This window comes from Lithobates pipiens, unplaced genomic scaffold (assembly GCF_037356315.1).
Source record: "Lithobates pipiens isolate NorthernLeopardFrog02 unplaced genomic scaffold, aLitPip1_a1.2 Scaffold_30, whole genome shotgun sequence".
NCBI lineage: Eukaryota > Metazoa > Chordata > Amphibia > Anura > Ranidae > Lithobates > Lithobates pipiens.
In genome coordinates, this window is record NW_027507791.1 from 73,383,357 (window position 1) to 73,396,906 (window position 13,550).

Consider the following 13,550-nt stretch of genomic DNA (forward strand, 5'->3'; position numbering starts at 1 on the left):
TTTTACATTGTAGCAAAGTGTCATTTCTTCAGTGTTGTCACAAAGATATAATAAAATATTTACAAAAATGTGAGGGGTGTACTCACTTTTGTGAGATATATATATATATATATATATATATATATATATATATAATTACAGTTAGCAAAGTAAAACTGAATAGACACAGTTTCCGTGTTTCTTGGGAAGGATTAGCAGTTCAGTTGATGTTATTTTGCTGGAATTGCTGTGTAAATGTAATTCTCTCTTGGTATCTTGCAGACGTTACCCTACTGTAGAGAAAAGAGCCAAAGGTTTTAATAAATCAAGCTATGCATCCATTCCAGAGGATGAAGACCTTTTGAAAGCATTGCTATATGAACTCGGTTTAACAGGCGATAATGAGAACTTTGTGGAATACAGGGATAACTGTTCCAGAATCACTAAAACCAATGTGCACTCGCTGACGGTTCCTGATGGGAAGCTTTGGCCCATCCTTGCCATTCCAGATGGTGACTTGATCCATGTGTGCCTACCTTTGGTGGAACAGTTACTGATACCCACCCCACCACTTATAAATATTAACAGCATCTCCGAAGCATTTGCTCTTCTGTACGGTATCATGCATTTCATCAACGCAAAACACAGCACAGAGGCAGACATATCATCAAAGATGGCCCAACTGCCACATCTAGTCACACGGGCCTGTCCGTTGGGTTCTCCCTTGGACACGAACCTTTCTGCCCTACCGGATAGTCTAAGCAGTATCTCTACAAACCAATCTTATAAAGCCCCAGCATGGAAGACCAGCAAACAAAAGGGGAAAGCTCAGATCGAAGTCTCCATCACAGAGAAAGTAAAGTCCACTCAGTATGATAAAGGTGATGACAGTGACACATGGCAGGTGTATGGGACAGTCTCTTGCAAGGTGAGTGTCTTTTATACAATATGCCTACAAACAGCTTTAGCTGCCGAAGAATTGTTCCTCCACTATCAGCATTAATCACTGCTGATAAGTTTTCCTGACACCAAGAGAAAAATTGTGACAGGGGAGGGACCTCCAGCTGATTGACAGCCTCAGCTCTGTTCCTGTGTGCCTTTCCGGAGGTGGGGGTGTCACTTCCTTCCAATCAGCACTCGGAACTCTCTTTACCGAGCTCTGCAGAGTGTAACTTCAGCTCTAACCCCTTATTTCCGACATCTCAGACAAGATTTATAAATTCTGCACTTTGAATGGCTGTAGAGAAGACTGCGGATAAACAGGTACAACACATGTAGGAGGATTTGTTTCATTTCTGTGTATCACCTGAGGCCAGTCACTTCATTTGCTATATGTGAGGATATACAGCCACTTTAAAAATCTTGTCATCTGTGACAAAAATGATCACATTGCAGGACCTTAGCAGACCACTAGCTATGTCACTAATGTGGTCCAAATAATTCCGTATAAGAATTTATGTTTGTTGGTTGATACTATGTGGAAGATCACTGCAAGAGGAACACCAAGCCAAAATAGATAAAAATGAATAGCCCTTTAAAGCCCAACTCCAAGATATTAGCAACCCCCTCCTCACCCCCCCTGTCACCCCATCTAATTAAAGTGTTACTAAACCCACAACAGTAAAATCAGTTTGTATATGCAGTAAAGCATGCTCGTTATACTCCCTGTAGAACCTAAGGGGTTAATCCTCAGCATTGTTTAAAATGGCTGTTTGATCCTGTCTCCTCTGATCCTCTCATTCTTCCACTGTCCCCAATATATTTCCTTATAATACAGAGCCAGGGGACAGGCTGCACATGCTCCGTTTTGTGTGTTTTCCAAAAAATGTTTTTTTTTTTTTTTCTTGGGAGGGTGCATGTGATCAGGACAGGGCCAATTAACACTGTCTATTAACACTGTCTGTTCCTGTCTATTGCAGCTGCAGATCAGCTAATGGGGGGGGCTATAGAAGAAGGGGAAGATAATTCCTGTTCAGAACAGAACACATCTGCGAATTAGATGTGTTCCAGCTGAAGATGATGTGCCTGCAATTCACACTGCACTGACTAGAAAATGCTCACAAACTTTGTGCAATGTGAAGTGCGGATGCAATGCACATATATGAACAATACCCACTGAAAACAACATGTTTTCAAATGTTCTGTGGTTTGGGTGCAGTGTAACCCGCATCCAATTCACAATAGTGTGAACACAGCCTCAGTGTCCTATTGGTGGAGGCAACACTTCCAGTCTTCTCCCATGGGCTCCAGAGGAACGAGAGCCTATGAGGGTGGTGAGGGGACCTGTACCCCATAAGATGTAGAGCAGGGAAAACTATCTGGTCTCCAGGGAAGGATACTGACTTTGATCCATCACACCAATTCACATCAGTGCGTTGATCTGCATTTTAGCTCCACTGTAAAACGCAGCTCAAAAGAAGAACATCTGAAAAACAATCATTTCCAGTGTGTCCGATTCCCACCATAATGCGGCACATGCATGTCAACAGACATCAAAATGTATGTCATCGGTTGTCAGTGCGGGTTAAAGCGCAACTAAAATGGATGCAAATGTACATGTATTCTCCATACATTTTAGCGCAAGTCACTGTGAATTGGCCCAGAGGCCTGGTTCACACCTACTGTATGCATTTTTTTAATGCTTTTTGTAGAACTGCGCTGCAGTTCATTTAACATGGTTTCTTATGGGATACGTTCACATCTATGCTTTTTTTAGCTGCTGCATTTTTGGAAAGCGTCTGGGACTTTTTTAAACACAAAGCAGTGATTTTGTTTGGTTCAATAGACTTCAATGGAGAAGCTGCAGAAAAGAATGTAGTGCATTTTTGCCGTGATTTGCGTTTTTTATTCTGCCTGACAACAAATTGGCCAAAAAAAATCATTAAAAATGCAAGTGTGTGCAAGAATGCAAAACTCACAGCAAAAAGCACTGCAGAAATGGATCAAAAACAAACTGCAGAGGTGTGAACCAGGCCTAATGCCGCGTACACACGATCGGAATTTTGGCCAGCAAAAGACCAATGAGAGCTTTTCGTCGGAAAACGCAACCCTGTGAATGCTCCATCAGAATTTAGAAAAAAAATAAAATTCTTAAAATTTGATAGTATGTTCTCAATTTTTCAGACGAAAAAACTTTCTGTCTGAAATTCCGATTGTGTGTCTGCAATTCCGAAGCGCAAATACTCACACATGCTCAAATTCAACTACGAGATGGAAGCTATTGGCTACTAGGTATTGAACTTCCTTTTTCTAGTCCCGTCGTACGTGTTGTACGTCACCGTGTTCTTGGCGGTCGGAATTTGGTGTGACCGCGTGTATGCAAGACAGCTTGAGTGTTATCCCGTTGGAATTCCGTCGGGAAAACCATCAGAACTTTTTCCGACCAAAATTCTGATCGTGTGTACACGACATAAGACTGAGGAGCAAGGTAATTGATGCACAATGAATTATTTTCATTCACTTCAAAATATAACATAACAAAAACAGTTTTTCCTGCAATATTCAAAATCAGTACAGAGGTTTTTCTTGTAGTATTTTTCCTGCCACTAGTTGTCGCCAGCTTGATGGCCAGAATCATTTAGCCCACTTCCTGTGAGTCCAGGTCATCCTAGATCCACCCCAGCCGGTCACTGGACAGTGAAAGGAGAATCGGCAAAGTGATGAGTTTGTCTCTTTATTACTATACTCTCTTTTTCTATCAGTATACTTCTTGAGAGCCTGATAACAAGTTATATTCAGGTGCTTACTTGCATTTAAAAAAATACATTTTATTATGTATTAATGATTACAGAGCTGCAGTGGAAGAAAATCCTAAATGTAACTATTCTTATAGGTTTGTATACTTATATACTACCTATTTTTAACCTGCTCTGGTCATGTGATCCTGCAGCTCTGGCTCCCCTGTGTCAGTAAGCAGCTGCTACAGGGGAGAGGAAGGAACCCTGTCAATGGCTGATCCATGGGAGCCTCACAGGGATCAGTGATATCATGGCTCCCGGAATCCACAGCTGTTGCCGAGTGCTTTCTTACACAGAGGAACCATACAGGATCACAACAGGAACAGAATGAAAATAGTTAAATACACAGATATAACAGGATAGGTCGGAGGACGGGGAGGCTTTTTAAAGCAGAAGTTCACCCAAAAGGGGAGTTCACCTTTAAGCATTGCTTCTCCCCTCCTATGCCACATTTGGCATGTTTTTTTTTTTGGAGGGGGAGCAGGTAGCTAGTTTTGACAGATTCCTGCTCCCACTTCTGCTCAGGTCACCTAGGGAACTCGAGCAGAAGTTCTCCTCTCTCCCTGCCTCCCTGCAATCTTCTCGGACATGTCACAGGTCCCAAAAGATTGCCCGATCATTCAGGAGGCACAGTGTGACTCGTGCATGTGCAGTGCGCACCCTGCTGTGAAGTCGCAAGCTGTCACAGCTGGGTACCCACACTCAATGCCAGCGAGGGTTCGGGCGGCCGCATCCCTGGGACAGGTGAGTTTGTGTTTATTAAAAGTCAGCAGTTACACTTTTTGTAGTTGCTGACTTTTAATAAACACAAACACGACTGGAACTCCGCTTTAAGAATAGTTATTGTTAGGGTTTTCTTCCAGTTTAAGGCCTCATGTACACTGCTGCTGGTAAACGGACGTTTAGGCTTCATGCACACGAGACGCCGGTGCAATCTCTGCTGGACAGATGTTTTTAAAAGCTGAAACCGGCGTTTAGAAACGCCCCTTTTGCCGCGATTTTACCGCGATTTAGTGGCATTTTACCGCGTTTGCGTTTAGAAGCGTTTAGTTAAGATAACATCATAGACCCTCCCCAAGCTAAAAAAAAAAAACTGTATTATTAACTATTTCAGACATTTTGTGAGACCAGAGTGAGTAGCAGCAGCTGTGAGAGCAGCAGTGTACTTGTATTTAGCGTGTCACTTGCCACGTCACCTGCCACAAGTTGTGGATTGTCCACTTACCACGTGACTTGCCACATCACCTGCCACATCACTTGCCACGTCACCTGCCACATCATCTGCCACAAGTTGTGGATTGTCCACTTGCCACGTCACTTACCATGTCACTTGCCACGTCACTTGCCACAAGTTGTGGATTGTCCACTTGCCACGTCACCTGCCAGAAGTTGTGGATTATCCATCTGCCACGTTACCGGACACATCACCTGCCATAAGTTGTGGATTGTCCACTTGCCACGTCACTTACCATGTCACTTGCCACAAGTTGTGGATTGTCCACTTGCCACGTCACCTGCCACAAGTTGTGGATTATCCATCTGCCACGTTACCGGACACATCACCTGCCATAAGTTGTGGATTGTCCACTTGCCACGTCACTTTCCACGTCATCTGCCACGTCACCTGCCACAAGTTGTCGATTGTCCACTTGCCACGTCACTTGCCACTTCACCTGCCACAAGTTGTGGATTGTCCACTTGCCACCTGACATGTTACTTGCCACAAGTTGTGGATTGTCCACTTGCCACCTGACATGTTACTTGCTGCAAGTTGTGTATTGTCCACTTGCCACATTACTTGCCACCTGCCATGTCACTTGCCACAAGTTGTGGATTGTCCACTTGCAATTGCAATTGTTTAAAATCATTTTTTCATGGTTTTTCATCATTTACCATAATTTTTAAGATTTTCAATGTAAAAAAAAATAGGTCACCTTTAAAAACGCTTATAAACGAAAACGCGGCAAAACGCGGTACCAGCGCTTTGCCGCATTTTGCATCTGAAGCGTGGAAAACTTTTGCATCTGAACCCATTTTTTTGCTTCTGAAAAAACTAGGTTAAACGCAACTGCATAGAAACAGCAAAAAACGAGACTGTGTACATGGACACATAGGATAACATTGAATGAGTTCAGGGGCAGTTGAAAAAAGTGTCCAACTACCTCTGAACACGTGTTTAACAGCGTCTCGTATGCATGAGGCCTTAGGTGCAGTTGGGCATTTTTTTCAACTGCCTCTGAACTCTCCTCTATGTTATCTTATCAGTACATGTACACAGGGTCGTTTCTAGGTAGTTGAATTTGGAGGCATTGTTTGTAACGCAAAAAAATACATTCAGAAGCGAGAAGAGTTTACAGGCATTTTAAGCGCCAATCACGGCTAAACACGGGAACTCACGTTTAGCCACATTTAGTTTACAGACATTTTTAATTTTTGGCTATTTAAATAAATAATTTAAAAAAAAACGTTTTTTAAATGCAAACGCGGCTAAACGCAGCATGTAAATACTGCAAAATGAATGTTTTAAGCGTGGGTTATTATCTGTCAAGTTAAATTGTTCAGGAGAGGTTGTAGAAAACGTCCCGTGTACATGAAGCCTAAGTTATGTCTTTGTTTTATCAGTCAGGAGTTTGGCTTTAAATGTGTGATGAACTGTGGGTGTGCATGTCACATGAATAAGGATCCTCACATAAGCATCCTGTAGCGTAGGTGCAAACTGTTTCTGACTGGTAACAAGCAGGGTTGCACTGATACCGGTATCGGCATTGATGCTGAGTATCTTTACAAGTACTTATACTTGTGAAAATCCGATACCCGAAACTGATTCTTTTGCGGTGCGATTTGAGCCCATACAAAATGAATGGGTTAAAATCGCACTGTAAAGAATCCCATGCGATTTCAACAGGAATGCAGTGCGATTCCTGTTAGAATCAGTCACATGATCACATAGTCGGTTATCAGTCACATGAGCACATGATCAATCATCAGTCACATGATCAATCATCAGTCACATGATCACATGGTCGGTTATCAATCACATGTTCGGTTATCGGTCACATGATCACATGATCGGTTATCAGTCACATGATCAGTTATCAGTCACATGATCACATGGTCGGTTATCAGTCACATGATCACATGATCGGTTATCAGTCACATGATCACATGGTCGATTTGGGCAGGAATCACACCGCATTCCTGTTGAAATCACTTGCTTTTTTTGCAGTGTGATTTGAGCCCATTCATTTTATATGGGCTCAAATCACACCGCAAAGGAATTGGTTTAGGGTATTGGAGCATTTTCATGAGTATGATTACTCGTGAAAATACTCAGTATTGGCACCGATATTCGGTGAAACCTTACTTGTTACCAGTCAGAAACAGTTTGCACCTCTGCTACAGGATGCTTATGTGATGATCCACAAGGGTATCGGTACTCGGTATTGGCGAGTACTTGACCGAAGGTATCGGTACCCGTACTCGCCGATAACAAAAAGAAAAACGGTATTGATGCAACCCTAGTGACAAGAACTGCTGGTAATGCTGACATTCAGATGGTCAGTACCTGGGGCCCTAATGGGCGTGCGGAAGTGAAATCCATGCCAGCAACGTGTCCCTCTGGAAATATATTGTGTTGTTTAGCATGTGTCTTCCATTGCACATTGCATTGTAAGCAGTTCCATTGATGCCGTTGTTCAGTAACTAGCATACTAGCTTCAATCAAGTGTTCTATGCTTTATTTTTCTTCCACTTGTAAGGCTTTTATCCCCAAACAGAAGTGGATCTTATTTTCCCTTGATGTTTATGCCATGTCTAATAGGCTATTAAGAACTGAAATGAGACAGGAAATTGCAGTGAAAATGGTACTTATTCCATCACTCAATACTGAATGGTCTATGAAGGGTTACCCAGTGAATCTATTCGCTTGACTTTATTCATCTTTCAAGCTGTTGATCATTTAAAATTTGAACTGAAACTCCACATATTGGGACTTGTAAAAGTTGTAAAGGTTCATTTCAAGGAGAACTTTTATTCACGTTTGCAATATGAAAACAAGAACAAAAGTAGTTACTGCAAAAGGAACAGGGCAGGATGGCAGGTGAGTGTTATGCCGCGTACACACGACTGAACTTTCTGGAGAAAAGGTCAGACAGAATCATTACGATATTCCGATCGTGTCTGGGCTTCATTGGACTTTTTCCTTCAAAAATTCAGACTGATATGAAATAAAACATATTTCAAATCTTTCCAACGGAATCAATTTCTATCGGGAAAACCGTTCGTCTGTATGCTGGTCTGACGGACCAAATACGACGCCCTGGGCTCCATTCTATTGAACCCGGACCCGAAATGTCAGATTCCTGGTCACCTGATGGCTGTGATAGCCCCTGACTGGCTATCACAGTGATCAGTCATTGTGAAGCTCGTCCCCATGTTTTATGTCTCTGTGAATGGATGTGAGAGATACATTGTATTTTTTTTCCTTGCAGCAAGAGAGAAAAAAAAAGCATGTGAAGAAAAAGAAAAATAATAATTATAAAAAATAAAATAAAAATACCCAGATCAAGGTTTGACATAGATCAGTGCCAGGGTTAGTGTGTGGGTCACAGTCAAAGGTTGAGGTCAGCATTTTTTGGACAGGATTATTTTTTTTGTAATTAGTGTTAAGCCTCATACACACGATAGGACTTTGTACAAACTTTCCCTTGGATTTTTGTACAAAGGGCATCGGCCCTGAACTTGTATTGCATACACACGGCAGGACTTTTTCAGCCAACTTTCACCAAATCATGTGGTTTTTCTGCTCTTTACCGCCACCTTTGGTCAACTTCTGTATTGTTGTCTGATCTTTTGCATTGGTTCTGAGCATGCCTGTTTGTACTTTGTACAAAAGTCCTATGGTTTTCTGTACACACGATCAGACTTTGCTCCATCGGACTTTTGTTGCCAGAAAGTTTGTCCGTTCGCACAGCCAACAAAAGTCCGATGTAAACCAAAAAAGTTTGTCCGATGGAGCATACACACGGTCGGATGTTGCTCCAAAACAGCTAATTTGCATGTTTGTTGTCAAAAAGTCTGATCGTGTGTATGGGCCTTTAGTGTGTTTTAGGTAGGGTAAACAAAAGGCAAAATGGGCATTACTGTTTCTGGGCTGTACTACAGGTACAAACGTCAACTAACATACTGTAATACACGTATGTGGCATTGCTGCGATCAGAAGCAGGGGAATTTACTTTGAGTTGTTTTTTGGTGGTAGGTTATTGTAGAAGCAAGAAATATACAGCTACATTTAAAAAAAAAATGTTTCACTATTTTGGGCCAGTTTTTCTTTGATAATAAAAAATCTGAAGATATCCATTACCATTTACCACCAAATAAATGCCCAATTTGTCCTGAAAATACACAAGAACAAAAAACCCTTTAAATGGGACTTAGTAGGGCATCCACAGCTACCATGGTAGTTGCTGATGCCCTACAAAGACCCATTTAGAAGGTTTTTTGTTTTTGTGTATTAGGTATGCGGGCCTCCCACTTCTCCTCTTAGCAACTAACCTCCTAATTTGTCCTGCAAAAAAAACAAGGTACCGTATATACTCGAGTATAGGCCGACCCGAATATAAGCCGAGGCCCCCAATTTACCCCCAAAAAAACTGGCAAACTTATTGACTCGTGTATAAGCCGAGGGTGAGACATGCCTGTCCATCCCTGTGTGTGTGTCCGTCCATCCCTGTGTGTCCGTCCATCCCTGTGTGTCCGTCCATCCATCCCTGTGTGTGTGTGTGTCCATCCATCCATCCATCCCTGTGTGTGTGTGTGTCCATCCATCCATCCATCCCTGTGTGTGTGTGTGTCCATCCATCCATCCATCCCTGTGTGTGTGTGTCTCCATCCATCCATCCATCCCTGTGTGTGTGTGTCTCCATCCATCCATCCCCGTGTGTGTGTGTGTCTCCATCCATCCATCCATCCCTGTGTGTGTGTGTATCCATCCATCCCTGTGTGTGTGTGTCTCCATCCATCCATCCCTGTGTGTGTGTGTCCGTGTGTGTGTGTGTGTGTGTGTGTGTGTGTGTGTGTGTGTGTGTGTGTGTCCAGCCTACCTGTGTCCCGAGCCTCCGTCCCGTGCCTTGCCTCCTTGCTTCCGTCCCGTGCCGTGCCTTGCCTCTGTCCCGTGTCGTGCCTTGCCTCCGTCCCGTCCCGTGCCGTGCCGTGCCGTGCCTTGCCTCCGTCCTGTGCCTTGCCAGGATCGCCGCTCTTCGTCGGCGCCTCGGCGGCCATTGTAAAATTCAAAAGCCGCGCCTCCGCCTTCGCCTGTGATAGGCGGAACACTGAATTTCCCAGCAGCCTGTGTTCCGCCTATCACGGACATCGTCTCATCCTCGTCCGTAGTACGAGGATGAGACGATGTCCGTGATAGGCGGAACACAGGCTGCTGGGAAATTCAGTGTTCCGCCTATCACAGGCGAAGGCGGAGCCGGAGGCGCGGCTTTTGAATTATAGAATGGCCGCTGTCTGTCTGCTCGACACGCTGATCGAGCAGGCAGACAGCGATGACTCGAGTATAAGCCGAGGGGGGCACTTTCAGCCTCAAAAAAGAGGCTGAAAATCTCGGCTTATACTCGAGTATATACGGTATAATCCACCTGGAAGCACAAAGTAATTGTGATGTTATGTACCGCTTTACTAACACATGTCAGTGTTACAAAATTGGGCTTAGGCATTAAGATTTGTTTTGCCCTTAGGCGTGAAGGGGTTAAGTGGTACAGAGAATACTTTTACAATGAGGGATGTTAGGCTCGAGAACCCATTTTTATCCTCCTTTGGAAACAAGGTATCGGGCTGCTATTTATCATATCTGGTAAAGTACCATGCGGGGACTGACTTTACACAAACACTGTACATTTACACTTTATAGCCAACTCTGGGCAGAATCGATTGTATTTATTTATGTATATACCGTATTTATTGGCGTATAACACACACTTTTTCCCCCCTAAATCAGGGGGGAATCGGGGGTGCGTGTTATACCCTGCTCTTTCTGTCCCCTTCTGCCGCTCTCTGCGGCTTCCGGGTATTTTCGTCTATCTTCGGCCATTCTCGGCGGCTTTCGGAAAGCTGAAAGCCACCAAGAACGGCCGAGTGTGGCCGAAAATAGCAGAGAACGGCTGAAAATAGCCGAGAACGGCAGAATGCGGCCGAAAATACCCGAAGGCGGCCGAGAACTACCGAGCACTGCCGAGATACACAGGACATCCGCTCTGTATCTCGGCGGCGCCATTTTTAAACGGCAAACACACTAACGAGGCTGCAAATGACTGACGAGGCTGCAAATGACTGGCAAGGCGGCAATAGAAGGCTGCAAATGACTGACAAGGCTGCATTGATGGGCATTTAAATGTACGTTTTTTTCCTTAAACTTCCCTCCTAAAAGTTTTTTTTCTTTTAAATTCCCTCCTAAACTTGGGGTGCGTGTTATACACCGATGCGTGTTATACACCGATAAATACGGTATGTATTTATTTATTACAGGTACTTCTATTTTTATACCTTGCTTTCATGTTTAAGAATTCCTTCTGCCATGGGGGACTTTGCGTGCACCCCATTTCTTTTCCCCTTTGGGCCTGACCACCACAGAATCCCATCCTCTGGGTTGCTTTTTAACCACTTGACCTCTGGAAGGTTTCATGACCAGGGAATTTTTTGCTATTCAACACTGTGCTACTTTAACCACTTGACGACCACCGCAAGCCGATTTACGTCCCTAATTTGGGGACAGATATCGTTTTATGGCAGCAGTTAGCTGCCATAACCCCAGTATCCCCGTGTTCGGCCGGCGGTTGGCTACAAGTTAAAAATGGTCTCTGCGGCGGATTCGGTGTCGGGAGAGGGCTCCCGACGCGATCCAGTGCCCTCCGTGGCTTACGGGAGCCGGTGGCAGCAGCGGAGGCGATTGCGTCTGTCTCCTTGCTAGGTATGAAGACGAGTGAGGGGAAGATGGCCCCCACCCGAAGTGATGTCAAAACGTCACTTCCGCCCATACTTCTTAAAGGCACATTTTTTTGTTGTCATTTTTTTCAAAATGAGCAAAAAAAATATTTAAAAAATTTTTTGTATTTTTTTGTATTTAAGTCCAAATATGAAATCTGAGGTCTTTTTGACCCCAGATCTCATACTTAAGAGGTCCTGTCATGCTTTTTTCTATTACAAGGGATGTTTATATTCCTTGTAATAGGAATAAAAGTGACACCATTTTTTTTTTTAAAACAGTGTAAGAATAAAAGGCAAAATAAATAAAATATACCGTATATACTCGAGTATAAGCCGAGATTTTCAGCCTCTTTTTTGAGGCTGAAAGTGCCCCCTCGGCTTATACTCGAGTCACCGCTGTCTGACTGCTCGATCAGCGTATCGAGCAGACAGACGGCGGACATTAAAATTCAAAAGCCGCGCCTCCTTCTCCGCCTCCGCCTGTGATAGGCGGAACACTGAATTTCCCAGCAGTCAGTGTTCCGCCTATCACGGACATCCGCTCATTCTCATACTACGGACGAGTATGAGAGGATGTCCGTGATAGGCGGAACACAGGCTGCTGGGAAATTGAGTGTTCCGCCTATCACAGGCGGAGGCGGAGGCGCGGCTTTTGAATTGTAGAATGGCCGCCGAGAAGAGCGGCGATCCATCGGCACGACACGGGACGGAGGAGGCACGGGACGGAGGAGGCACGGGACGGAGGAGGCACGGGACGGAGGAGGCTCGGGACGACGGCGGCTCGGGACGGAGGCTTGGGACACAGGTAGGCTGGACACACACACAAGGCTGCACGGACACACACACACACACACACACACACACACACAGGGATGGATGGATGGATGGATGGATACACACACACACACACACACACACACACAGGGATGGATGAATACACACACACACACACAGGGATGGATGGATGGATGGATACACACACAGGGATGGATGGACGGACACACACACAGGGATGGATGGATGGATGGATGGATGGACACACACACAGGGATGGATGGACGGACACACACACAGGGATGGACGGACACACAGGGATGGACAGCCATGTCTCACCCTCGGCTTATACACGAGTCAATAAGTTTTCCAGTTTTTTGGGGGTAAATTGGGGGCCTCGGCTTATATTCGGGTCGGCCTATACTCGAGTATATACGGTATACCGTATATACTCGAGTATAAGCCGAGATTTTCAGCCTCTTTTTTGAGGCTGAAAGTGCCCCCCTCGGCTTATACTCGAGTCATCGCTGTCTGCCCGCTCGATCAGCGTGTCGAGCAGACAGACAGCGGCCATTCTATAATTCAAAAGCCGCGCCTCCGGCTCCGCCTTCGCCTGTGATAGGCGGAACACTGAATTTCCCAGCAGCCTGTGTTCCGCCTATCACGGACATCGTATCATCCTCGTACTACGGACGAGGATGATACGATGTCCGTGATAGGCGGAACACAGGCTGCTGGGAAATTCAGTGTTCCGCCTATCACAGGCGAAGGCGGCGGCGCAGCTTTTGAATTTTACAATGGCCGCCGAGGCGCCGACGAAGAGGGCACGGGACGGAGGCAAGGCAAGGCACGGCACGGGACGGGACGGGACGGAGGCAAGGCACGGCGGCAAGGCACGGCACGGGAAGGAGGCAAGGCACGGGACGGAGGCTCGGGACAAAGGCTCGGGACACAGGTAGGCTGGACACACACACACACACACACACACACACACACACACACACACACGGATGGAGACACACACACACAGGGATGGATGGATGGATGGAGACACACACACAGGGATGGATG

At 45.0% G+C, this 13,550-nt stretch overlaps 1 protein-coding gene across 2 annotated transcripts in view; it reads left to right on the forward strand.

The window, feature by feature from the left end:
- Positions 1-13,550, forward strand: part of AP5M1 (adaptor related protein complex 5 subunit mu 1) — a 62,882-nt gene that overhangs the window by 19,399 nt on the left and 29,933 nt on the right. For both annotated transcript variants that reach the window (XM_077464438.1, XM_077464437.1), the window contains exon 3: positions 262-907. In XM_077464438.1, the coding sequence (XP_077320564.1) occupies positions 262-907 (646 nt within the window). The remainder of the gene's footprint in view (positions 1-261; positions 908-13,550) is intronic.